The sequence below is a fragment of the Sturnus vulgaris genome, chromosome 23, assembly GCF_052056855.1.
Source record: "Sturnus vulgaris isolate bStuVul1 chromosome 23, bStuVul1.hap1, whole genome shotgun sequence".
Classification (NCBI taxonomy): Eukaryota; Metazoa; Chordata; class Aves; order Passeriformes; family Sturnidae; genus Sturnus; species Sturnus vulgaris.
The window spans coordinates 8,804,685-8,830,486 of NC_142265.1; the positions used below are offsets into that span (position 1 = coordinate 8,804,685).

The following is a 25,802-nucleotide window of genomic DNA, read 5'->3' on the forward strand; positions in this document are numbered from 1 at the left end:
AATACTGCAAACAAGTTGTTCTTCATCTTAGTTAATTATCACAGCATTAATCAGGCTGCTAAACATTAAACACAGCCTGGCGCATCCACCCCTGGAGCATCCCAGTCCCCTCTTGCATCCTCCACCCGCTGCCCTGCTCGCAGCTCCGCGCCCGGGCAGCACCGGGCCAGCACGGGCGGACGCAGGATCAAAGGAGGGGAGGGGGTGTTAATTGTTGTAATTAAAAGAAAACAATTCACTTTTATCAGGGTGGAGGGGCGCGGCCAGGGCAGAGCGCCGGCTGGGGCCGGTGATCACGGCTGCTGGTGCGGGAGAGGGGAGAACAGGCTCGGCGGCCGGGGCGATGATGGGAGGCTCCTCGGGAGGGGGAACACGGCCGGACACACGGACGGACACACAGTCGGGCGTGGCCGGACACACAGACAGCCACACGGACACACAGACAGGCACACGGACGGGCATGGCCGGACACACAGACGGACACACAGACAGGCGCACGGACGGGCATGGCCGGACACACAGACGGACACACAGACGGGCATGGCCGGACACACAGACAGGCACACGGCCGACACGGCCCCGGCGGGCGGCGCGGCCGGAACCGGAGCGGCCGCGCGTGCGCGGTGCGCGGGCACAGCGCCGCTGCCGGCGGCCCCCATGACGGCCGAGCCGCGGGCCCGGGGCGGCGGCGGCGAGGTGAGAGAACGGGGCGAGACCGCGGGGTCGGGCTGGGTTGGCGGGACGGGACCGCGGGGGCGGCGGGGCGAGGCCGCGGGGCCGCGAGGAGCGCGGCGGGCGGCGACCCCCGCCCGGGGCCGGTGCTGACCGCCGGACCGACTCTCCCGCCGCACCCCGAGCCCGCGGCCGCTCGGGCCGGTCCGCGGCGCCTCCCCGCCGTGCGCGCTGCCGGAGCCCGCCCCGTCGGGCCGCGCTGCCGTCCGCGCGTGTTTCGTTGGGAATAACGGGCTGCGCGCGGGGCGGCGCGCGGGGCGCCGGTACCACGGGAAAGGGCTCGGGCGGGCGCTCAGACACCGCCGCCTCTGCACCGAGCACGAACGCGTGTTCCCTCCCCGCCGCCGAGCAGCATCTCCCGGGGCAAGTTAACGAAAGCTGTTGCTCCCAAACTTCAGGGCTCTGCGTAAATTGTCTCTGACGGGACACGGACTCGGACCCGGACCTGGACGCGAGCCCGTGTCAGTGCTCAGGGGACTGAAGCCCAGACCATCCCGAACTGACACAGGCGTCTCCACTGTTCTGTAGCATCTTTGTGCTCTTAGGACCCAAGAGATGCGTTTCAGAGAGGTCAGAGTTGCAGGGTGGGATGGCATGAGGGTATCAGCCCTTTGGTTGTGCGTTAGAAGTGGCATTAGTGCAGCAGCCGTGCCCGGGTCTTGTGGGGACGGTGACCAGACGGTGCCCGCGGCGTGCACCTCGCACATGTTACTGCAGGACGAGGCTGCTGCCCGCTGCTTCTTCTTGTGATAGATATCGGTTTGTGAAAGCCTCGGCCAGGAACGTGGGCTTTGTTCCTGCTGCCGCCTGTGGGTTTCCAGCCCCCTCCATATCTATTTTCTCTTGAGATAAAAAGCATGGCTGAGGTGCAGAGGCTGAAGGCCAAGGCTCTGTGTTCCCCCTGTGTGCTGCAACCTTCCTCCTCCTTGTGTGTGGTTATTTCTGGAACCTCCTTGAACTCCTGCACTGTATTTGCTCCTTTCCCTGTTCACAGTTTCTCATCAAAACAAACTTCTGAGGGCGGTGAGTCACCTTGGAGCAGGAAAAACAGCAAAACCTTTCTATTCCATCATTCCTGGCTGACCTTGTAATTTTATCTCTAGTACCCTCCTTCCTCTCAACCTCTTGGTTTTGTACTCATCTCTTGTTGCTGTAATTTAATACTAATAGGATTTGGGTTCGGGTTATTATTTTTCCAGCAGGTAGAGCTTTGGTTCAGTTTGGGTTTGCAAGTGCAGGGTGTGTTAGCAGCAGCAGCACACTGCTGTTAATTACCAGCTAAGAGCTTGTTTTGTAGCCCCATGGCGCATAACCTCAGAAAGCAATAACCAGACTAGTTATAGCAACAAAACCATGCACACTCCCCAAAATCTTAACAAATTGGTTGCACAGAGAGTGGTTTTTGTGGGTTGCCAGGCAGCCGTAACCCTCTTGAAAGTGGTTCAGGATAAGCTCTCTGATGTTAGCACAAACCTTTCCTCAAAGGCTGAATAAAAGCACGCAGAAATCATTGAAATATTAAATGGTAACTTAGAGCAGAGGATCAGTAATTAGCTTTTATGCTTACAGCAGCCTTTGTGAGTTCTCTGTTTGCTGGAACAGAAAAACCCCAGAAAATCATGCCCTGTCCTGCCTTGGGTTTCATTATTATAATACAATGTATTAGCAAGGGTATTTGTGGTTTTTTTCCTCCACTGGAAAAATCCACCCCGCGGCGTAAGGTGGGGTCAGCCGACATGCACAGCACGCGCTAAGACAGCAAAATTAGCAACATGATTTAAGTGGTTTGCCTTTGTGAGAGTATGCCTGCCCCGGGCCCCTCAGCCTTGACTGCTCATCGGGCAGCTCCTCCTGGGGCTGCTGAGGTGTTCCAGTGCATCTTGGCTTTTCTCAGGATAAGAAGAGTGTATGGGATGAGTTGAGAGGGGTTGCACACACACATGTGCTTTTTCTTGTAAAAGTTGAGCAAAAGTAGTATTTTAAATGGGACTGCCAAGAATAACTTGACAAGAGAATTGCCACCAAAATAGGAGGGGGTGTTTTTAACAGCTGAAATGGGTGCGTGCTGTCTTTGTGTGTGGAGTATCATCCATCGCAGTATGAGTGGGGGGCTCAAAAAAGAAGTTGACTCATTACTCACTGGGTGGAACTTGTGTTCCAGTGGCCTGGAAGCATCTTATTTTTTTATTCTCAATGGTGAGGGTAAGTAGAAACTTGAGTTCATTTGCCTGCTGCTTTGCTGGTTAAGGGTAATTAAAAGTGTGATCTTAAGGAACTGGGATTGATAGGGCTGTGCTGACTGCAGGATCCTCGACAGCCTCTGTAAATCAGGATACACAGCACAGACCCAGCAGCTGTTCCTGCTGTAATGTCCTTCCCATACCACATACAATGCCAGCTTTATGGAGCTGCATCTCAGTTGTCACCCAGACGGAGCCATTGGCAGCAGCATCAGCTGAACTGCAGCCATGGACAGGGGTGGTGGGACCCCAGCACCAGGAGGCTCCTTGTGGAGAGCTGCCTCTCCTAGAAGTCGTTGACTGAGGTTATTTGTGCTTACCATGTGCAGTGACCGCCCTGTGGTAAGCCTGGGCTGCAAAGATTTTATAAGTCTGGTAAAGAGAATTTTTGTAATCATTTGTTTTAATTGTCTGAACCGGCCAGAGGTTGTGAACCAGGCCTTGAGCAGCAAGTGTCTCACCAGACCTCAAGTGGTCTGTGGAGCGGGGAGGAGGAGCAATAACAGGCTCCTGGGTCCTTGCCCTGACACCTTATTGTCAGTAAGAAGTGACATGCACAAATGGCATGTGCCACCACACTGAAAATAGCTGCTGACAGTGCCCTGGGAGCAGGCGGCTGCCTTATATGTCCTGCTGCACATGCCACTGCCTCGGGGGGTGGGGGAGCCCCTTCCCACCACGGGTGCTGCACATCCCACAGCAGCAGCCAGGGCTGTCCTCCCAGGCCTGCCTGCATTCTCCTGAGGATACGAGGGGTTGAGTGTTAGTCTGTGAATTCAGCAGGGAAAAAGCCTGAGTGCGATGTTCAAGCTGATGTTGGTATTTGCATGAAGCAAGTGTGACTGGGCTTGTGTGTCAGTCTGTCAGCAGAAAGGAAGGAAAGGCTCCACTGGGCCCTCACCAAGCCTTGCAGAACAGCTCAGTGTCCATCCTGGTCACCTTTTCATATGAACTTTCTTTATTTCTTGCACATAGGATTGCCAGGTGCTCTTAAACCAGATGAAAGAAATCACAGGAATTCAGGATTCAGCATTCCTGCTTGCTGCTCTAAAGGTTTGTGTATATTGCCATTGTTTTGGGGAAAGAGAGCTCTAATTTTGTCCAAAAAGTCAGGCAAGTTCAGGCTCTCACCCAGCATAGCACACAGGTGTTGTCCGGTGTGTTTGTCAGCTGGTCCTTGTTAGAATGGTCCATGTGAGAGCAATCCAGGATCAGCCTGGATGCATGAGAGGCAAAGGGTAAATCCTTTGCTGTTGTGCTCCTCACTGGTGTTTTGCTTTCCCCTGTCATTCTGCCAGGCTGCTGATGGAGATCTCATGGAAGCAGTCACCTTTCTGACGGAGGACTCCAGTCCAGAGCCAGTGCAGAGCCCGGTCTGGGAAGGGAGCACAGTGAGCAAACAGCTCCCACAGGGTGAGCTCCACCTCTGCTCCCTCCTACAGTTTCATGTGTTTGTGTGAGCTCAAAGGGATCCATCCTCCCTGCTTCTGCCAGCAGTACATCCCTCCAGCTTCCCTTCTGGTGCATATTTTGCCAGTACTGATCACTTAGTAGTGTTTTAATAATGTTTAGAGGTGACATATCACAGTTAAAAATATTATGTTCCTGTCTCATTTCAAGAGCTCTGAGCTGTTTCCTTAAGCTCTGAATTTGGCTGTAGGGAAATCTGGGTAGTACACAGCTGCATGCTCTGCCCTGTTCTCATCCAGCTCACTCAGTGGCTCTTAGGTTGCCTGGTGTGATCTGAACTGGGATTTCTGTTTAAAACCTGAGCTAGAAAATTTTTCCTTGTATTGATTGAAGAGCTGTATTTGTGAAGTATGATGTTTTCTAGAATTTCCTCTTAAAGAGAATGTTTGCTGCTGCTGGTGGAAAACTGATCAGAATGCTGCCTCCACTTGTAGATGTTAGTGCTGTACCTACCCTTCACAACCAAGACAACCTCTGCACAGCCAACACGGTCAGACCACTGGAATCACCAAAAACGCTGGCTGCAGAGAGGGATGCAGCTGAAAGGTCAGTGGAGCTGTAAATGGCTCCCCCACTTTGGTTTTCCCAGGTATAAGTGGGTTCTGAAGCTGGTAACTATAGAACTAACATGGATCACCTGCCAGGTGGACACCTACTGGCTGGAGGGGAGTTTGATTCCTGTAGCCCTCGTGAATCTTTGGAGGGTGTTGTACAGCAGAGTTTATCTCTTGTGACAGAGCACAGGACGCTCATTCTGCTGAAAACAAAAACCGCTCCAAAAGGAAACGCTGTGAAGTCTGGGGAGAGAGCCCCAAGGAGGATGACTGGAGAAGAGCAGGTGACTGGCCTGTTGGAATGAAAAATATTGGAAATACATGTTGGTTTAGTGCTGTTATACAGGTAATCTACAAAAAAGTTCTCTTTTTCTAATGTCAAACTTGCCGTGGTCTTGGAGTCAGAATGTTTCTCAGTTAGAAGTAAACATGCAGCAGTTCTGTGAGGGAGTCAGTGAATATGACCCTGCTCAAACACAGAAACTTCTGGGTTTATGTGATGTGACTGTGATGTGTTCTGGGCTTGTACAGAAAGAGCCAAAGAGCAGTTAAATAGGCTTTGCTTAAAAATAGCTCCAGATAAAGAGAATCTGTGTGTGTGTATGCAGGGAGTTGTGCAGCGATGGCCAAGTGCCTACTGAAATGACAGAAGCTTGCCTGGCAAAGTGAACTGATAATTTAATTTTACTGCAGTTATTGTTGGCTTGATAACACATGGTGTATCATATTTCAGCTAATGGAATACACTGGCATAGATGCTTGAACAAATAAACAACTATGCAGCATATATTATTAGTAATGACCTAAAGAAGAGACAACAGTAAGGGGAACTGAGTAGATTTGTCTCTCCTAACCATTTCACATCAGCAGAGAGATGTTAATCCTTTGTCTTCAGCTCTGAGAGAAAGTAAGAAAGCTGCAAACTGGTTCTTCTCACCATGGCTTGTTCCTGGTGCTTTTATGAACCTGCCTGTGCAGAATAGAATGATTTTCCTAAAAGATTTATATCTATCCTAGAAATAGCAGGATGAGATTTCGTTCTTGGGTGGGTACAAACATGCTGATGATCTCAAAAGTCTGTGCCAGCCTAGTTAATTCTGTGATTCTGATTCTGTGCTGGTCCAGCACAGGGGCTGCTCACACTGTGAACATGCACTCAATAACACAGGACCATTGGTAATGTGAAGTTGGCAGAAACCTGTCAAGTCAGAGTGAAAACAGGGCATTAGATTGCAGTGAGTCCAATCCTTGCAGGTGCTGAGCGAGCTTTACCTCTCCTCTCCTTTCAGTCTCTGTTTCAGTTGCCAGAATTCCGGAGGCTGGTCCTTGGGTACTCCCTCCCACAGAATGTACTTGAAAGTTGTTGTAGTCACACTGTAAGTTTTGATTCAATAACATTGTCAAGTTTGCCTCTTTTGTGTTATAGCACTCTGCTCTTTCTCTAACCAGATTTAATTTGGGACCATTTGAGACCTATGGCTTTAAAATTATCTGGCTGCGTTTAAGATAAATTTAGGAAATTCTCAAAGACAGAATCAGAATAGGGAAAAAAAATGAGCTGCTTCTTGTACCCCTGTCCTCTAGAGCCTTTAACTGCTGTGTGGGGAGATGTTTTCCCCATAAAACTTACTTGGCAGCTCCAGATTACTCATTGGTTTGCATGCATGGTAGAACTGGTATTGGAGCCAGTGTGCATCTGATTGGGTACCTTTTATGATATGTGCATGTAGTGTTCAGTAGCACTAAGTTTTAAGATTACGCTTTTTAGAGCTGCAGAAAAGCTTTGACTTTTCTTCTTTCTGCAATGCAGGGAAAAAGAAATATTGCATTCATGCAAGAACTTCAGTGTCTGTTTGCATTAATGCTGGGGACATGGCGTAAATTCGTGGACCCTTCTGCAGCACTGGAACTCTTGAGAGATGTGTTTAGATCAGCTGAACAACCACAGGTAAAGCCACGTTGAAAAGCCTTTTGCTCTCTTCAAACCAGCAGTCACAGCCACAGCAACCCCATTTTGCCTCATCCTGCTGGTGCTGTCAGAGGCCTTTTCCCATGTTTGTCAGCCAACAAGCAGCTGTCCCTGTGTCATTAGAGCAGAATGTACATGCGTGCTAATTAACCAGCCAGTGTAGCATGGCACTACCCAGTGCCATCTGCATAGTCGGGTAGTGATCACGATCATCTCCTCTGATGGAGTGTTCAGATGAGCTGGGTTCACTGCCAGTCTAAAGCAGCACAGCTTTCAGTGTCACAGAGCTCAGCTGGGTGGGTTCAGCAGTAGCAGTCAGTGCTCAGTGGGTGTGTGACACCAGCAGGCTGGGGGAACACTTTGTGGTCACGATTGACTCTCCACTTTGGTCTCTCTTCTAGCAAGATGTGAGTGAATTTACACACAAACTACTGGACTGGCTGGAGGACGCCTTCCAGCTCACTGTGAATGTGACGTGAGTTCTCTATGATCTTGGGACTCTGACCTAAGGAGAGTTTTTATAAATGAGAGAGCTTTACGTGAAAATTTTGAGAAAATGAATGTTTTTTTTCCTGTGGATGAGGCTTATTAAGCTTGAAGTGTCGTGTCTGCATCTCCTGTTGGTGAGTGTGGGACTTCGTTCAGTGCTGATGTGGCCTGCAGAGTAAACGAGCTTTTGAGAGAGCTCAGTAGCCCTGGTGAACAGAAAAACTCTGGTAGTTTGAAACTTCCTTTCAGAAGCTGGCATCTTAACTTATTTTTTTCCACTCTTGCCAGTATGTTATAATGTGCTTTGGAACATGAAAATTAATGAGAAGCTTCCTCTTTATTTAGTGCTTGGATAGAAAACTGTACTTTTGTACTTTTAGGCCCCCAAGCAGAGGCTCAGATTATGACTTAGGGGTTTTTTTTGCAGCCACAGCTGCAAATGAAAGTGTGCTTTTGCTCTCTGAAACAGGAGCTCTGGAGACAAATCCGAAAACCCAATGGTGCAGCTCTTCTACGGGACTTTCCTGACTGAGGGTGTCCATGAGGGTGAGTTAAGGCTTTGGTAGATTCAACCTTTTAACTCCTTTTGAGTGTTTTGGAGTTAACCAGCATTTTTTGTTTGCTTGAGTTAGCTCACGGTTTCTGTATGGTTTCCATCATCCAGGCAACACTTTTTCCAAGATTGAGACCTTTGGTCAGTATCCCCTTCAGGTAAATGGGTACCGGAATCTGAATGAGTGCTTGGAAGGAGCCATGGTGGAGGGAGAGATGGATGAGGCAACAGCATCTCAGTCAGTGAAGTATGGACAGGAGGTTAGTTTGACCTTTTTTGTCGAGCCTTTGGTTGCCTGCTGCAGAAAAGTGCAGCACACACAGTGCAGAGGTCCTCTGATAACTTTAAATGGCAACCGTGAGTGTTCTCTGAGAACTGAATACAAAACATTTTCTGGATGTCTGGACTCTCATGTAAATGTCTGTTAGTGTTAGGTGCTCAGACACCAAGTGTGGTTAGACACTAAGTCTTGGCTGAATTATAAAGATGTGTTGTCCTATGTAACCAGTTCAAAGACTTTATTTTCAGTCTGCCTCTGAATCAAGTGTGATCAAGTCTCTCTCTTTTTGTTGAAGCCTACGTGTACCTGAGTAGGGGGAGACCTACTGCCTCCATATTTTCGGAGGGTAAAAGTACAGTGCTTAACTCCATGGTATGCCATTTAGAATTTGTCTCTTTCTCCCTATTATATTGTGTACGGTTTGGGGTTTTTCTTGCTTTCACTCTTATTTTCTGGCTGATGATTTTATTTCTTTTTTTTTGTTTAAATCTCACTAATCACAAACCAATCATAAAAAACTTAGTCTCAGCACAGTGAAGAAGCACCATTGCATTCAGCATCCTCTGTGTGTCAGTGCAGCAAAAGTTAGCTTGGAGAAAGGCTGGGAAACAACATTGGCAAAGGTGTCTGGTGTAGGCAGGATAGGGAAGAGTATTTCAGTTCTAAGAGAATGTCTGAAAATTGTGTTGCTGTGGTTTAAAATAGCAAAGGAGAAATTAAGTATTGAGAAGGGGAGCCCTGTTCTGACTCTGGACCCAAATGTTAGTTCTGGGTTTTCCTGGTTTCTGCCTGAAGCAGTTCAGGTACATTTACAGGGGATGTGGGTGAAGCTGGTGTTGGCTGGCACTGGAGACAAAGGCATGTTGGAGCTCATCAGGCAGGTTTGTTTCCCAAAATTAAGGGAAATTTGACCGATCCTGGAGCTGTTTTAATTCTTTTGTCTGCACAGACAGGAGGAAAAGGCTCTGCCTTAATTTCTGAGAAGCCTTAGTGGGAAAATTGTGCATGTTAGTTTCACTCCCTAGGATGTGGTGGGTAAAGGGTGGCTTGATAGGGGACACAAGGAATAAGATGATTTTGTCTTTTGAGCACCTAGGCAAATGTGCTGGAAGTCAAAGCACCAGTGGAATTAACAGAAACTTCTTCCAAATATGAGAGCATAAATCATTTCTTCTTTGTGGTTAATGGCTGCTTCTTAAAAAGCTCTGCTGTGGGGGAGTTTTGTTGCTGCAGGACATCTGACGTGAATCCCACAAAGGAAAATGAGCTTAGTGTGCTCATCCTGAATTCAGAGGGGAACATGAAGTGGGAGGTGCCAAGCTAAGATAGGTGAAGGAAGTTTCTGGCAGTGGATGCTGGAAATCATTGTGAATCCAGGAAGAGCGAGAGGAAATGTAAATTCAACTGAGAAGTTTTCTTTCAGCATAACTCTTTGAAACAGTGTATGAAGCTGCAGAAAGTAATTGGAGGTCTTCTCTGGGTCTCTTAAGTACTTTGCAAGTAGCCTGGGAGAAATAAGGATTCTGATGCTACAGGAGGACTCCTGATTTGTTCATCACTGCGTATGATCTGCCTCAGAAAAGAACTCTCTTGGGGGCTCTTAGATGATGTGCAGTTTGTGTGTAGCCTCTGCTAATTTGTGAAATTCAGTGCTGGACTTGTTAATAATTCATCAAACTAGATGCATCGGGCAATGACAAGTAACACGGAGAGCAATTATGAGGCTTTTTCACAGTAAAAATGTAAAATGGAACCATAGATTACTAACTTGTAAAATTTGGCTGACTAGTCACTCTGCAAACAAAATGTAATTCAGTGCTTAAAGACAGAGACTTTTAAATCAGTCTGAAATCATATAGGATCAGTCTAAAATGTGTCATTAGCAGTCATCTTAAAACAAGTCCCTTTGGGGGCATTTCTGCTTTTGTTACAGCGCTGGTTTACAAAACTCCCACCAGTTCTGACCTTTGAACTCTCCCGATTTGAGTTCAATCAGTCACTAGGACAGCCAGAGAAAATTCACACCAAGCTAGAGTTTCCCCAGACTATGTATATGGACAGGTGAGTCGTCCTGTTGTATGTATGTTTAAAGCTATTGCTTTTTTATAAATAAAGAAATTTAAAAGATTGCTTGGGTGAGCAAGGAAAGATTCTAAAATAGTTACAGAAGATTGTGGATGTTAGAAGTAAACAAATCTCACCTGGCAAACCTGGGGCTCTGTATTTCTTTTTAGATACCTCTACTGCAATAAAGATCTTATTCAGATGAAAAGAGAAGAAATGAAGAGATTGAAGGAGAAAATGGTGACTCTGCAGCAGAAACTGGAAAGGTGAGTAGTCAGCTGGTTTTATTTTTACGCCCTCTGGAATAGTGCGAGAGTTTCCTTTTGAATGAGTTTTCCAATAGCAGAGAAACTTGTAGGGGAAGGAGGAACAGCAGCATGTTTGTTCTGAAACATATGGAACAAGGAAGTGTATTTTCAAAAACAAACCCATCTCTTCAATGGTTTCTAAATTTTCTTGATACTGTTACAGGAGTGAATTCTTTAAAGAGCAGAGTTAACAGTGTCAGCTGCACTGGCAGTGGAGGTGAGGAAGCCCAGTAGCACATTACAGAAGAAGTTGTTCCTGTCTTGTCCCATGAGATTTAAACCCATCTCATTCCTTCATTCATACACCACCTTGCATTTTTCCATAGGTACATGGAATATGGCTCTGGCCCAGCCCGCTTTCCACTGCCTGACATGCTGCAGTATGTGCTCGAGTTCATTGCTACAAAGCCAGCTGTGGCTGTTTCCTCTGCTCAGAGCTCTCAAACAACACTCCTGCACTCCCAAGACAAGCCTCCTGTTCTGGATGTGCTTTCACAGCCAAACAGGTCAGTAAACAGAAATAAAAAGGATGCACAGGAGAACACTTCACCTCCCAGTTAAATGGTCCTGGGTGGCATTCCAAATGTGGGTTATTTATCTGGGCACCAGTGAACACGATGCTGGAACTTGCAAATGCTTGTGCAAGTAGCAGGTCACTGCTTTGCTGGTCATTTGGTTCTGTGGGTGTAAATAGAACACTGCATCTTGGTCTGCTCTTTCTACTTATCCAAAAGCATCCCTGTATTCCTTGCCTAAACAGCAGTTAAGAACTGAATCACATGCTCTTTTTGGTTAGGCTACTCATTTTTTTGCTTCATTGACCAGTAAATTACAGCAATATTGGATTATTATAACCCTGGCCAGCATGGTTGGTTTAACACTCTAAATTAAGCTGAGTAAACACACACGTTTCTTAGTAGTAATAGAAGGAATTTTTAGCATTGGCTCATTGTGCATGTGTGCTTAGAGAGTTCTGTAAGAACTTTCCTTAGTATTTTTCCTACATTTTAGTTTGGTCTGTGAAGGCAGAAGCACATTCCAGTGTACTGGTTCTCTCTACATTTTATACTGCTCTGGAAAGGAAATCCTGCTCCTGCTCTGGAGTAATTTTTTTTTTGTTTATTTTGTAGTCTTTTCCAAAAAAAGAAATACTAGAGAAAGATTAAAAATTTTACTCACTGCTCTTGGATATTGCTCCACAGCATACAAGAGAGGACTGATACTAGGACTGAAGATGAAGCTTGTTTTGTGGCAAATTCTTCGCTGCAGCAAAGCTCCAGTCTGGAGCTCCAGGCTCCTGTGTCACCAGCAGACCTGTCTGAACGTCCAGCTCCTCACGTGGTCTCTGAGGAAGAGCTGAACCTGGTTCAGACGTGTCTGCAGCGATGGAGAAACGAGATTGAACAAGACGTGCAAGGTTGGCCCCAAGTGCATTTGTAGTGATTTTCCTCCTGAATGCCCGCCTGCTTTCCCCTCTCGAGCTTTGCTGGCTACAGCCTGAACTACAAATCATTTTGTCCCTGTTTGAGCTCTGGTGTTGAGTCTATCTGACAGTCTCTGCATGGCTTCAAACTCTTTGAAGTGAAAGGAGCTAGCGTAGCCTGATGAGTAGTCATTAATTTTTATGTATTTCTCTCATGGTTGATGTTCTTGGCAGATCTGAAGGAATCTATTGCCAGAATCAACCTGTCCATTGAACAAATGTACTGTGACCCTCTCCTCCAACAGGTAGGAAATGCAGCTTCAGTACATAAATACCAAACTAGTATTGCTGATCCTCATTTTTGTTAGTAGATGTTAGTTTAATTGCCCCCTTGACTGTATTTTTAAATTTCCAGTGATGAAGCAGAGAAAGATTTACTTGTGAAAATCTTGTTTCTTCTTTCCTTAAATGTCAGTTTTCATGTAGTAAGAAACCTATCAAATTGCTTGACTCTTGTGCCGTGCTACACTTACAAGCACTTCCCCTGTTTGTGTCCAGAGGTCAGGCAGAATCAGTCCCTAAGTGCACATGTGAATGATGTCCATGTCCCTTTGCAGGTTCCCTATCGTTTGCATGCTGTCCTGGTTCATGAGGGGCAGGCAAATGCTGGGCACTACTGGGCCTTCATCTATGACCAGCCTCGGAAAAGGTGGCTCAAGTACAACGACATCTCAGTGACAGAGTCGTCGTGGGAAGAGCTGGAGCGAGAATCCTTTGGGGGCTTGAGGAATGCCAGTGCCTACTGCCTGATGTACATCAGTGACCAGGTGTCCCGTGCTGCTGCAGGTATAGAGCCACAGCTGCTGGTTAATGCATGTTTGTGTGCTGCTGTATCTTTCTGGCCTGCATGATCATTGTGTTCCTTGGCTTCCCCAGCACGGTTGCATCCAGGTGAGACTGGAAGCAGCACCTCATGCATGAATTACGTGTGTGCAGACTCACACTGTCCATTCCACATTTAACATGCTGTTGTTCTTAATTTTGACTTTTTGTAGTGTTTATATGGCAGCATTTGTTTCCTCAAGGCATGTGAAACACCTCCTATTTTATCTCTCCCATTTTTATCACACTTCCTGACTCGTTTGCTTGGTCTTTGATTCTGTTACACTGAATCTAAACGGGCTCTTTTTTGTGCAGCCTTTCTCTGAGAGGTATTGGTATCTGAGTGGCTCAGACTTAGTGTGTTTGCAGTGCCAGTGTATAAATAGTTCTGTGGAGAAATTGCTGTGCACGTGGCTCTAGGCATGGCAAACAGCTGTACAAGGACCCAATAATTTCACGCGTGGCTCATTTTGATGTCATAAATGGAAAGAAACAATGGAGAGCTGACATTCTGTTCATTGCTAAATGTGGCTGATGAGGATTTGGAGGTTGCTCTTTGTTTTCTTATGACAGTTCTGAAATGAGCCCATAGGGTGGTTTTGTTTTTTTTTTCTCCTATTTAATGCAATTTTTTGTTGTTTTTTAAAGAATTTTGCAAAAGGTGCAGAAAATATCTGCACCCTTATCTGTAGAAAGTTGCCATTTGCTTTTGATAAATTTTAGGATGTCTGAAGCTGATGATGCTTAGGTTTTATGCTATTTTAAAAGTGAATACTGAAGTAGATCTAAAAAGCACTAAGAAATATCTGCATGATACTTGTGCTATAGAACCCATGCAGCCCTTACCTTTACCTGCTGTACAGTGATGCAGGTGTGTCATCTCTGGCTGAGCTGTGAACTTTGCAGCTGTTGGCAGCTCAGTGCTGTTCCCTGTACAGCTGGAGCCCTTGGATCAGGATATGTCTGACCTGCATCAGCAGGTGCTGGTTCTGGAATTGCTCTATGTAAATGCTGTCCAGTAGTAGAACAAAAGCGGGGTTTGTTTTAGATAACTGTGTAGATTTGTTTTCATTTTTTGCACTTTCGCTTCTGGATCACCTTAAGTTACAGAGACAATAGAAAATTTGGCTTCTTTCCCCTTTTATCCCTCAGCCAATTTCCTTATGGCTGTCCATGATGTTGTGTGTGCTTAGTCCCCAAGGGTGATGCCCTGCCAGAATGTGTTCTCTTATGCCAGTCTTGCATTTCCTTCAGATGAGGATGAGGCCCCAGAGGCCAGACAGTTCCAGAAGGAAGTGGAAGCTTTGTCACCAGAACTGAGACACTACATCCAGGAGGACAACTGGCGCCTGGAGCAGGAGGCAGAGGACTGGGACGAGGAACAATCTTGCAAGATTCCTCAGATGGAGCCTTCACCTACTTCTGAATTGCAGGACCTCTCCTCTGAGTCAGGACCAGGTAATCTCACTCTGAATTTGCAAACCATGTTGGAACCAGGAATAGCCAGCTGGTCACCAGTACCACTGTGTTGAAGCCTTGCACAAATGTGTCAGAATGCAGGAGCAGACATGAATGAGGCAGCAAAGGCAGCTGCTGGAGGCTCTGACCTGACAGTACAAAAGGCTGTTCTGCTGGTTTTGCACGTGCAGCCCTTCCAAGCCTGTCCCCAGAAATGCTGTTTCCCATTCACTTAATCATTGTGGGCTAGTATCAGTTCATTTCCAGCTTTTTCTTTTTTTCATAAGTATTGAGTGGACAAGTGCTATTCTCTGGAGAGGGAAACACTGCTTGGCAGTCCCTGATGACCATTGTGTGCCATTCCCACTGGAAAGGGGCACGCACACGTGAAGTGCCTTCATCCCAGAGCTGTGTAAAACTGCATGGACCCTCTGCAAAACATTTTAGAACAAGTGAGAAAAAAATCTTGCAGCTCTTGCTCACTAGTACCACACGTCTGTCCTGACAGAGCAATCATCAGTTTGTGAGCAGAGCGTGCACTCCCTGTCCTCAGAGCATGCCAGGATTGCCAAGGAGCAGACTGCCAAGGCCATTGCCAACACTGCTGACGCCTACGAGAAGAACGGTGTCGAGGCAGCTCTGTGCAAGGTAGGAGCTGAGCCTTGGCCCAAGAGCCTACCCCTTCTTGTCTCTGTATTTTTCTTCTTGATAGACCTTTGCTTTTCCCATTTCTGTGAAGTTCTGTAGCTGTGCCACATTTAGCTCGGTGCCTTTGGCTTTCCTGTATTTTGCTTTGGATTTTCTTACTCTCTTCTTTTTCTTCTTGGCCACAGCACAAGGAGGTAGAGCCACTGAAGGCCCATCCAGAAGAAACATCCCCCACAGTTCAGGCAGAGCAGCCCCAGGACACTCAGGAAGCAGAGGCTGCTGCCCAAACTAGCTCACAGGTCTCTGAAGTGGAAATCCCCAGTGTGGGGAAGATACCTGTTAGATCCGATGCAGATGGATATAATGAGGAGGTACAGATCCCAGTGCAGAGGTTAATTACTGCTGCTCGTTAGCCTCTAGTTAGCTGGCTTTGAGCTGCCCTAAGGGTGGGTGTGATAGTGTCTGTCATAACAACAACACCCTGTACAAAGTTAGGTTTCCCACTGTGGAAGAGAAGGGGGACCACATTGTTCCATAACCTCATTTTTAAATGTCATCAGAAAAGGAGCTTTATAAGAGCACTCGATTTGTTGATCTGCATGTTGGTCATAAGTCCTCTTTCTGGCACAATTTTATCAAAATTGATCCTACCTGTGTTAATTTCTTTACAAGTCTCTTTGCTGGTTTCATTTACTATTTCATCCCCAGTCAAAGACCTTAATCCCAATCACATAATTTACGTACTCTACCCACTGATGTTTTGGGTTCTGATTTTAATCGCTCTGATACATGCTCAAGCAGCGTTTTGGAAGTTCTCTCACCTTCACAAGTTGGATTTCACACAAACGCTGGGGCTGTCACTCCTTGAGTAGGTTTGAGATGTTCTTGTGTGGTGTTGGCTCAAGGAGCTGCTGCACCACAGGTTCTGCATTCATTTTACAAGTCTTAGGAAGATTGAGTGGGACATGGTGGGGACATGGCCAGTGTGCTTTACCTTCTCACTTGTTGAATTTAAAAATTCAAGAGTTTGGAGAAACCAGCCTTGAGATCTTTAAATGCCTGGAAAAAACCCTGCATGTAAAGTGCATGTGATGGTTAGAGTCAGTAGCATGCAAGTAACTCACAGCCCCAGTTATCACACCTGTACTCATACAATTTCCTTTAAACCTTGCCTTTTGAAAGTCTCTTCCATTCTTCACTATGCTGTCTCTTCTTTCCCTGTCTGTTACTGTTTTCCTTGTTCCTGTTTGTGTCTGTTCTCCTGCTTTCATGGTAGGTGATGCTGAGTCCAGCCATGCAAGGTGTCATCCTGGCTATTGCAAAAGCCCGCCAGACCTTTGATCGTGATGGGTCTGAAGCAGGGCTTGTTAAGGTATTGATTTGTTTGCTAAATCAAATAGTATGGATATCTGTTTTCCCAGAATAGAGAGTATGTGCCGTATTGACAGATCAGGAATGTAGAGGGAACGATTTGTGCAGTTTTTCTTCTAGTTAATGGCCTTTGCCCTGCATTTCAGTTCCTGCTCTCTTACAGTCATGTCCGTGGGTTCAAAACAATTTTTAAAGCCTGTAAGAGAATACCCTCCTCCCAAGACAAACAGCAACTTTTTTTTTTCTGTTTATTCTTTTAGTACTGTAAAATTTGGGTTTTTGGTCCTGAACATATTTGCTCTTTTGTCAAAGATGTCCTCAAGAAATGTGTGTGTGAACAGGGGTGTGAAAGCATGACCACTGCTGAATGCTGAAGATGGTGCTAGATTTTACAGGCAGGTAGATTTAACTGAAAATACCACATGGAAAGAATCATCCATGCTGGTAATCTATGGGAATATAAATCACAAGATACTCTTGCACATCCTGCAAGTACAAATATGTCCCAGTTGATTTTGGCAGACTGAGCACTTGTCAGAGTTGCCAAATCCATCTAAGGCAGCTGTACCTCCTCTCTCAGAGGCATTTACACACCCTGGCACTTTTGGAAGCTCACACTTCACACATGAGGTTGGCCTGGCTGCGGGGGCCATTGGTTTGGAGCTGAGGTGTTGGTGGGCTTCCATTCACCACTAGGGTATCACGAGCAGAGGAGTCCCTTGGAACAGGAGCGGTTTGAGCTCCTGTTGGCTGCTGTGGCATTCCCTCGGGCAGGCAGCTGGGTGTGTCAGTGCCTGTGTTCCATTGGCAGGCATTCCGTGAGGAGTACTCCCGGCTGTACCTGCTTTCCAAGGAGACCCCAACGCCCCAGAACGATGCCCGCTTGCAGCACGTGCTCATCTACTTCCTGCAGAACAACGCTCCGCAGCAGGTGGTGGAACGGACCCTCCTCGAGCAGTTTGCAGACAAAAACCTCAGCTATGATGAACGGTGAGTGCCCAGGATTCCAGGGTAGGCTTTTCCCACCTGGATGTGGCCGGGGCCAGTGTTGTGATTTTTCTCCTTTCTGCCGACATGGAGCAGGTCCATCAGCATCATGAAGGTGGCTCGGGCAAAGCTGAGCGAAATTGGTCCTGAGGATGTTGACATGGAGGAATACAAGGTAAGGGACCAGAGAGCTGCTTCTGATCCTTCTCACTGTCCAGACTGGGAAAAGGGGAGCATGGCATGGAGCTATGTGGCCAGCACAGTGGTCACTGCATGCCTATAGGCAGCTGGTGTCTGCAGGAGGGTGCTGAGGACAAGGAATACAGTGGAAATCTGAGCTTGGAGAGGTGTCTGCAGTTGGATAAATTCATTTATGAACTATGTGTCACTTATGAGAGACATTTAAACACTTCAGGGGGTAGAACTGGGGACCCCAAACTATGCATGTGAGTGTTCCAGGTGAGGCTGATGCTCTGCTTCCCTCCTCCTCCTCCCAGAGATGGCACGAAGACTACAGCCTTTTTCGCAAGGTGTCCATTTACTTGCTGACGGGGTTGGAACTCTACCAGAATAGAAAGTAAGTTCCTCTAATTGTGTTTGGACAAGATAAGCTGCAGCTAAAAGTAAAGGCCACTTTGACAAAATTTTTCTTGCTGCATCACAATGGCCCGTGTTTGAGGCCAGTGGGCACTTTTTTGACCTGCTAATAGCTCTTCTTGAATCCACAATCGAGCTTGGCTAACAGTTTAAAAGTATGAGGCTGAGCTGCTGCTGGCTTCCTGAGAGTTTCCCCTGAGGTTTCCATTTGGGAAGTAGAGGTTTATATTCTGTTTTCCAGAGATGTGTTTGCAGGAATGATTGCCATCACTTTGGGATTTTTCACCTTGGACTCCTGTATTAAAATGACACTGCCTTGAAATGGATGTTATGCTTTGTGTAAACACACACTTCGGAGTCCTCTAGACTCAAAGGGCCTTGGTGTCCTCCTTACCATTCTAGGACCTGTATTTTCCATAAATGGTGCAGGCTTTCAGAAATTATTCCTGGATGGAAACAGAACTGAATTCTGAGGTGGTTCGCTGTGACGAGCCACCAAATTCAGGTGGGCAAATAGACACGAGGACATGACAAGAGCAGCTTAGAATTCCCTCAAATTGGCATAATCCCTGTCAGCAGTTCTGCTTTCTCACCTGAAGCTTCAAATGTGTGAGGGACTCAAAAAACACAACCTTCTGCCCTTCTTGGGGTGTCTTCTCATAGTGTAATTCCTGGAGCAGTACAGAAAAAGAACACAGAACAAACACATTGCACATTGTCCTAGTTTGAAAGACAGATGTCTGCAAAGAAAGGCAGGAGCCTCTCTTGAAATGGAACATGTAAACCCACTCCCTCCAGATTATTATAATTTTGAAATTAAGGGGCTGTCAGGCAAAAAAAATGGGAATAGGAATAACAGTTCTTTTACTAGGAAAATTATAATAAAAATACAGTAATACAAAACAAGAAAAACACTGACAGAGTCAGAATACAACCTGACACCCCATCAGTCAGTCAGGGTGTTGGTAGCAGTCCCATTAAATGGTGGCTGCATCCTCCTGCAGTGACAGATGTGGTTCTGGTGGAGCAGTGCTCCTGTAGAAGGTGCAGTTTTCCTCCAAAGCTCCAGGGATGATGTAGAAGGGCCTGGTTTTTTTTCTAGAATCCAGTGGAAAAAGGCTGCTCTGATGTTGCAAATCTCAGATTTTATCTAGGTAGGAAATGCTTGGCTCCTCCCCCTGGGTGGAACATCTCCCAGTGGGATGATGGAATTTTATCAGTCAATGGCCCTTTAACAGAAGATATCTTCCCGGAGGAAGGATGGGTTGTGGAAAAGATAAAGATCACTGCCCCAGCTGGTTTCAACAGATGGTGATAGAATACGTACTTTGGGCATATCCTGCTTCACAAGCCAAGACACACATGAACTTGGTTTTAAAGGGCTCTGCCCAGGCACTTGTTTGGCATTCTGGGCAAAAAGGAGCAGGAATGGCTTGACATGTTTTTTGTGCTTTGGCAAGGAAATGCAGCTTTTCTCATCAGACCTGATGCAGTTCCAGCCAGGCCAGCAGGAAAGGTTTCCTGAGCTGAGCCAAGGGAATGGCTGTAGTCATGGCCCTGGCAGAGCCCAAGGCCTGCAGATCTGACCCTCTTCTTCCAGGTACCAAGAGTCACTCACCTACCTGGTCTATGCCTACCAAAGCAACACCAAACTGCTGCTGAAGGGAACCAACCGAGGCGTGAGCGAGTCGCTGATCGCCCTGTACAGAAGGAAGTGTCTCCTGGTTTGTATTGAGGAGCTCAACACTCACTTTTGGAGAGGAGGGGAGGGAGCAGCCAGGGCACCATGGTAGCCAAGGCCAGTGTAACTGTTTCTGTTACTTCTGTTGAGATGATTCTGCCCCTTGCTGAGTACCAGCAGCAATATGGAAAGCTAATAATAATCATAATTCAAGTAAAGAACATGCCACATAGGTTTCAGGGAATCTAGGCAAAGGCAGATCTGGACCTTACCATCTTCAAACCAGAATTATAAATGAGCTCTGTGCTCTCTGTGTACAGATACAGCAAATTGCATGTATGTGTATGAACACACATATTGTCAGATTTGTTTTCTGTGGTGTCCTTCCCATTATTGAAAGTGAAGTGGCTGTTCCACCAGAACCTGGTGCTGTTAGTCGTTATTCTCTGCATGGCTGCCCAAGCTTGGCCTTTCCTGGGTGGTTATCCATGGTCCATGCTTGCTCTTTACAAGTATTTCCCCAATTCTCTTTCCACCCCCAGAAGCTGAACGAGGTGGCAGCTTCTCTTTTTGTCAGCTGTGAAGAAGCTCATGTCTCAGAGGGTGTGAGCATCCTGAATGAGCTGATCATCCCCTGCATGCATCTCATGAACAACTTTGAGATCTCCAGAGAGGACCTGGATGCCATCGAGGTCATGAGAAACCGCTGGTGCTCCTATTTGGGACGAGAAGACATGGACGGTAGGAAATGACTGCTGTTCATGGGCAGGGTAGTATCTGAATCTGAACTGGGAAAGAAAGGACCATCTAAAATCAAATTCCTGGTGTTGGTAGCAGTCCCATTAAATGGTGGCTGCATCCTCCTGCAGTGACAGATGTGGTTCTGGTGGAGCAGTGCTCCTGTAGAAGGTGCAGTTTTCCTCCAAAGCTCCAGGGATGATATAGAAGGGCCTGTTTTTTTTTCTGGAATCCAGTGGAAAAAGGCTGCTCTGATGTTGCAAATCTCAGATTTTATCTAGGTAGGAAATGCTTGGCTCCTCCCCCTGGGTGGAACATCTCCCAGTGGGATGATGGAATTTTATCAGTCAATGGCCCTTTAACAGAAGATATCTTCCCGGAGGAAGGAGGGGTTGTGGAAAAGATAAAGATCACTGCCCCAGCTGGTTTCAACAGATGGTGATAGAATACGTACTTTGGGCACATCCTGTATTGCAGCCTAAGACAATTGCACAGTCAATATTTGAGTGTCACCCTGAAGCATGCAGTTATTGTTCACCTGACAGGCCAGAAGCCTTTCCTGGGAAAGTGCCGTGTCTCAGTGGGACATGGCCCTGTCCCCAGGCAGCCAGGTGGCAGTGGAGCTTCCCTCACAGCCCTGGGTAGGCAGGCACGACCCAGCTCCGTAAGCAGCCACTGCTCATCCCTGGCAATGGGCTGGGCACTCTCGGCACAGGGAGAGGAGTCTGCAAAAGGCATCACAGCTCCTTAACTCAGGGCCTGGAACCCTCTGCCATTTGCTGCCACTCACTGTTTCCTCCTTTCCCCCTTGACAGCAAAGCTGCAGATGAAGCTGGGTGAGCTGCTGCCCCGGCTCCTCGACGGCTCCACTGAGGTCATTGTGCTGAAGGAGCCCCCGAAGATCCGACCCAACTCCCCTTACGACCTGTGCAGCCGCTTTGCGGCCGTGATGGAGTCCATTCACGGGGCCTCAGCCGTGACCGTGAAGTAGCCGCAGCCGCTCGCCCTGCCCGGGCCTGCCGGGGAGCGCTGGAGCGGGGCAGGAGAGGGGGCTCCACTGGATTCCAAGCTGTGTTCTTTGTAAATAGGAGCGGATGAAAAGCAGTATTGCACTTCTGAGGCAGAACACAAGGCAGTACTACAAAGGACCTGGGCCGCTGTTACAGTGCAGGCGCAGGCCCTGGTGGCACCACGGGGCCCAACCGGGCTCCAAAGGCTCTTCTGTCCTGGCAGCCTTCTAGATGCAGCCCTGGGCCCATAATGGCACAGGAGCCCAGCTCTGCTCAGCACTGCACACTGTGCCTGGGCTGTCGGGCACTTCCCCAGCTCCCTGAATGGTCACTGCCAGGGGTTGCATGTTCTAATCCAGAGAGATTCCTGCTCACAGGAGCCTGGGCTGAGTGAGGAGGAGGCAGCAAGGAGCACTGGCTCACGCTCTGCTGCGTGGGCAGTCATGCACGCAGCTGTGTCTTGTGGTCAAGTCAAGCAGGCTTTTGCCTTTTGTATTCTAGCTAGCACCAGAAACCACACAGGAGCGTTCCCTGGAGAGGCACAGGCAAATCCTGGCAGTGAGGAGCCAGGACGGGGCTGTGGCTTTGTGCCTGGCAGGAGCTGACTGGCTCAAGGCAATCACATCACCCCAAAGGCAAACTTCCTTCTCCCCTTGGGTGGTGGGTCAGGGCTGGATTAGTGTCAGTGATAACTGTGAGGGCTCGGGTCAGCCCATTGTGTTGATTTTGTTAACGAAGTGCCCTGTTGGCATTTCCTTTTGCGGTCACCCTGTGCTTGCATTTGAGCTGCAGCAGTTGTAAGCCAAAAGTTCTGAGTCACTGGAGGGGGATCCTGTTTTTTGGAACTATGCAGAGTTTTCTAACAGTGCAATAAAAGCATTTGTTCTATGTTACAATTATGTTGAGGTGGACTGGACTGGCATCACCACCAGTCCTTTATTAGAAACTTTTCATGCCTTCTTTCAGTGTGTATTTCTCTGACAACTCTGACTCCTTTTCTTACAGGCAGCTCCACACAGCTCTGACTCCTTGTCTCCTCTCTGCATGACTGGATAAACCCCAACCTGTCCCTTTCCTGGCCACCTTACCCTGTCTGTCCCTCACACAGCATCTTCTTACCTTATCTGTCCCCTGCACAGCCACGTGTCCCTTACCTCCTCCCAGCACGGTGAGCAGACTCCATCCCAAACTGCAACAGGCTCGGTCTCCAGCTATCCCCTTTTAACACCCAAATTCATTGGGCAGGCACAGATTTTTGCACTCCTCAGGCAGTACAGCTGTAATTCATCGGGAGAGATTGCCTTCTGGACTATCCTGCACTATCCTTTCAACCTATCTTCCCACAGTTCTATATTAGAATGAAAAAGCTCCTTCCACGTCTTTTTTTTTCACTCTGGGGTTCTGCCTGAAGGTTCACCCTGTACAAAATGTGTTGTCACTAGGAGAGCTGCCTTAGGATGGTTCCACCATCCTGTCAGGGGATGTTTCCCCAGTATTTAGGAATAAACTGCGCCTTTGAGAGGATCTTGCACTCTCAGAGTGACTTTATGATGAAGCAGAGCTACCATTATCCACAGGCACTCTGGCTGCCAGTGTCCCTACAGTGACCTGTCCCTCCTCAGGGACCAGGGTGCTGCAGTGCCAGAGTGCTGCTGTTTCAGCTTGTTTCCCCCATCGTTGTGACAGAGCAGTGGGATGAGGCCTTCAACTGTCTGTTCAGGGTGCTTGACCTTCCATGACTGGAAACATTGAGCTCTTGAACAAAGCCCCGAGGCCATCATCCACCTGGAGGCAAGCTACCTCGTCCCAGCCAACACTTGGCATCACCAGGCAGCTTTTGTGCACTTACAAGCAGTAGGATGTGGTTTGGGAAGAGGAGAATCCATTTGTTCTGACTCATGAAACAGTACTTTTGCCCTGTTCTTTGTGTTGCTGCCAGAAGCTAAAATGCCCAGGCCATGTCCTAAGCCTGCTTTAAGGAACCAACCAAGAGTGTCAGGAGCACAGAATGATGCCAAGGACGTCATGGTATTTGGACTGGGCTGGACAGGAGAAGTGTTCCCAGGCTGGAAGCCTTTGCTCACTGTCCTGTCCTCCCATTTCCCAAGGGAGTTACAGCCAAAACAGCCTCTCTGTGTTCCCTGGGGTGGTCAGCCCTCCAAGGGCAGCTGGCAGGGTGTACAGCTCCTTGGAAGGTGATGGCCAGGAACACTGCCTCCTCAGTTCTACCTCGTTTGATTCTTTTTCAGAAGGACTGAGCACCTGCCTCTCCCACCACACTCTCAGCACCACCAACTCTGTCCCCAGTCCTGCAGCATCTGAACTCCCACGGATCATCACTGTTCCCTTTCCTTGCCCACCCTCTCCTTCCTCTCGTCCCAGCTGAGCAAAGTGCAGGTTTCAAAATGGGACTTAGAGGGAGCGGACTTTGCTTCCCGCAGGAATGCCGCTGTCGGCCGGGCCTTCCTTGAGATGGGTCACGCGCGCGGCTTTGAGCCTGCAGGGATTAAACCAGCAGTGAACTCCGTTTTCAACCAGTGCCGTAGCAGCAGGCAGGCCCCTGTCAGGACTCCGGGTGCTAATCCAGCCTGATGGTCCATGCTCTTGCTCACAGAGGTGTGTAATCAGCCTTTATTTTTACAGCTGAATCAGGAAAATGTGGAAGGAACCGTTGAGACCAGCAAAAACCCTTTCTTGCCTCTTGTGCACAGGTAAATGATGCAGTCGAGGAGCTTTTGACACAAAGATCTGCGGCACTGATCAGCTTTATCATCTTAGCCATGAGAAGATGAGGCTCCTGCAGGGCACGCAGTCACTGCCATCCCACCTTTGCAGCAACAATAGAACTTGGTGCTGCCTTGTCTCTCATTTTCCTCCTTCCCCCTCGTTTTCCATTTTTCTCTCTCTTCAATCTTTTCTAGACAGACCAAACCATAGCTGCAGCAGCAGTGCTGCTTCTTGCAGCTCCCACCCTGCATCCCTCTTCTGCAAGACACAGCTACATGTTCAGAGCACAGACACACTGCCAATGGACATGATAATTTATTGCAAATAACATCAGAGAGACACAGACGTGCAAGGAAAGAGCTGCTGCACTGGGGCACAGCATTAGCCACGACAGACTTGGCTACGAGGGACTCGCCAGGGATGCCGTGTCACCTATCAGTGATGGTACCAGGGTGTCACTAGCAGTACAAAGTGCTGCCTTCTGCTTGTTGTCTTCCCATGCTTGCATAGTGAGTGCTGCGGGGAAATCTGCTGCTCCTTAACAGAGAAAAAGTGAAGCAGACACACAGAGGAAGGAGAGAAACCTGCAGAGCTGCCGTAGCAATTAGCAAATCATCCTGTGAAACAAGCAGGAGCTCTCCCTGCCAGGGGAAGAGCCACGAGGTGCACAGGGCACAGCACCCTGAGGCCTTAGATGACCAAGTCTGCATTTCTGGGGTGCAGGTGGTGGCCCCCAGCCAGAGCCGGTGCGGGAGGGGCCTGGTAGCAGGCAGGGGCCAGTGGTGTTGCGGTCTTCGTGGAGCGGGTGCTGCAGGCGAGGAGCAGCCCACCAGCGGCGAGGAAGGCTCCGGCAAACCACCCCAGGAAGGTGGCCTCCCCAAACTCCCACCTGGGCACGATGTCGGGGACAGTCTCGTCCCAGAAGTCGAGGACGGTGTTGTAGGCGACCCAGGAGACTGGCACCAGGGTGGTGATCCCTGCCATGCCAAGCGTAACTCCCCCGCCCAGCAGGAGCCGCCGCTTTCGCCCAGGTTTGTCGTCGCAGGTTCTCCAGCCCTCCAGCCCCAGGGCAGCGAGGAGACAGCCCAGCAGCCCCAGCCCGTTGGAGAGGCACATCAGGAGGCGAGAGATGCGCAGCTCGGGGGGCAGCGCCAGGAAGGAGCCGTGGGCTTGGCATTCAACCACCCCCTCCTCCTGCGTGATGCAGACCTGCCAAAGCCCCATATTCCAGACCTCCATCTCGTTCAGGTCCAAATTGAGGTTCTTCCAGAGTGGCACGAAGGTGGTGACGCAGGAGCTGATCCATCCCAGGAGAGCCAGCAGCATCCCCCCGGCCTGCGCCTTTGCCCCCCAGCCCCCGGCCATGCTGCCCCGCTAACCTCTGGGCGCAGATCAGCCGCCCTGAGCGGCGGCCGCGGGCATTAACGCTTGTGGAGCAGCGTCCGCCCGGCCGCCGGCAGCGTCTGCCGCCCGGGGGGGCGAATTCAAGCCTGTTCCTCCAACGCCGGGGTGTGGCCACGGTCGTTTTTCAGCTGTTGTTGGTTTTTCCATGCTAAAAGGAGAGCCCGGCTCAGCAGGAAAAGCCGGGTGCATCCCCGCGGTAACTCCGAGCTGGGTCCCG

At 48.5% G+C, this 25,802-nt stretch overlaps 2 protein-coding genes across 9 annotated transcripts; one reads left to right on the forward strand and one right to left on the reverse strand.

Annotated features, from left to right (window-relative positions):
• Positions 1-627: 627 nt before the first annotated feature.
• Positions 628-25,646, forward strand: USP28 (ubiquitin specific peptidase 28). 8 transcript variants are annotated; one of them, XR_015808229.1, is made up of 27 exons: positions 628-696; positions 3,948-4,025; positions 4,271-4,385; positions 4,877-4,988; positions 5,180-5,342; positions 6,286-6,372; positions 6,807-6,944; positions 7,367-7,440; positions 7,924-8,000; positions 8,119-8,267; positions 10,221-10,348; positions 10,522-10,617; positions 10,986-11,165; positions 11,862-12,076; positions 12,317-12,387; positions 12,700-12,928; positions 14,219-14,422; positions 14,931-15,070; positions 15,256-15,441; positions 16,347-16,442; positions 17,253-17,431; positions 17,525-17,603; positions 17,926-18,005; positions 19,626-19,749; positions 20,249-20,447; positions 21,260-24,070; positions 24,166-25,646. XR_015808229.1 is itself a non-coding variant. In XM_088178088.1 (26 exons), the coding sequence occupies exons 1-26, from the start codon at positions 658-660 to the stop codon at positions 21,433-21,435; spliced, it is 3,414 nt and encodes a 1,137-aa protein (XP_088034214.1). In that variant the 5' UTR covers positions 628-657; the 3' UTR covers positions 21,436-25,646. The 8 variants fall into 8 exon arrangements, 7 of the variants coding, with proteins under 7 accessions (XP_088034214.1, XP_014740193.2, XP_014740188.2 ...); XM_088178088.1 differs by having other exon boundaries at positions 21,260-25,646; XM_088178090.1 differs by having other exon boundaries at positions 634-696; positions 4,807-4,988; positions 21,260-25,646.
• On the reverse strand, positions 24,478-25,546 carry CLDN25 (claudin 25). The gene has a single exon (XM_014884645.2). The coding sequence runs from the start codon at positions 25,544-25,546 to the stop codon at positions 24,872-24,874; it is 675 nt and encodes a 224-aa protein (XP_014740131.2). The 3' UTR covers positions 24,478-24,871.
• Positions 25,647-25,802: the final 156 nt, after the last annotated feature.

Coding starts and splice junctions, on each gene's coding strand:
- USP28 (XM_088178088.1), top strand. CDS start 658: ATGACGGCCGAGCCGCGGGCCCGGGGCGGCGGCGGCGAG. Junction 14,423..14,930: donor CTCCTCTGAGTCAGGACCAG/GTAATCTCACTC, acceptor CTGTCCTGACAG/AGCAATCATCAGTTTGTGAG. Junction 17,604..17,925: donor TTGACATGGAGGAATACAAG/GTAAGGGACCAG, acceptor TCCTCCTCCCAG/AGATGGCACGAAGACTACAG.
- CLDN25 (XM_014884645.2), bottom strand. CDS start 25,546: ATGGCCGGGGGCTGGGGGGCAAAGGCGCAGGCCGGGGGGATGCTGCTG.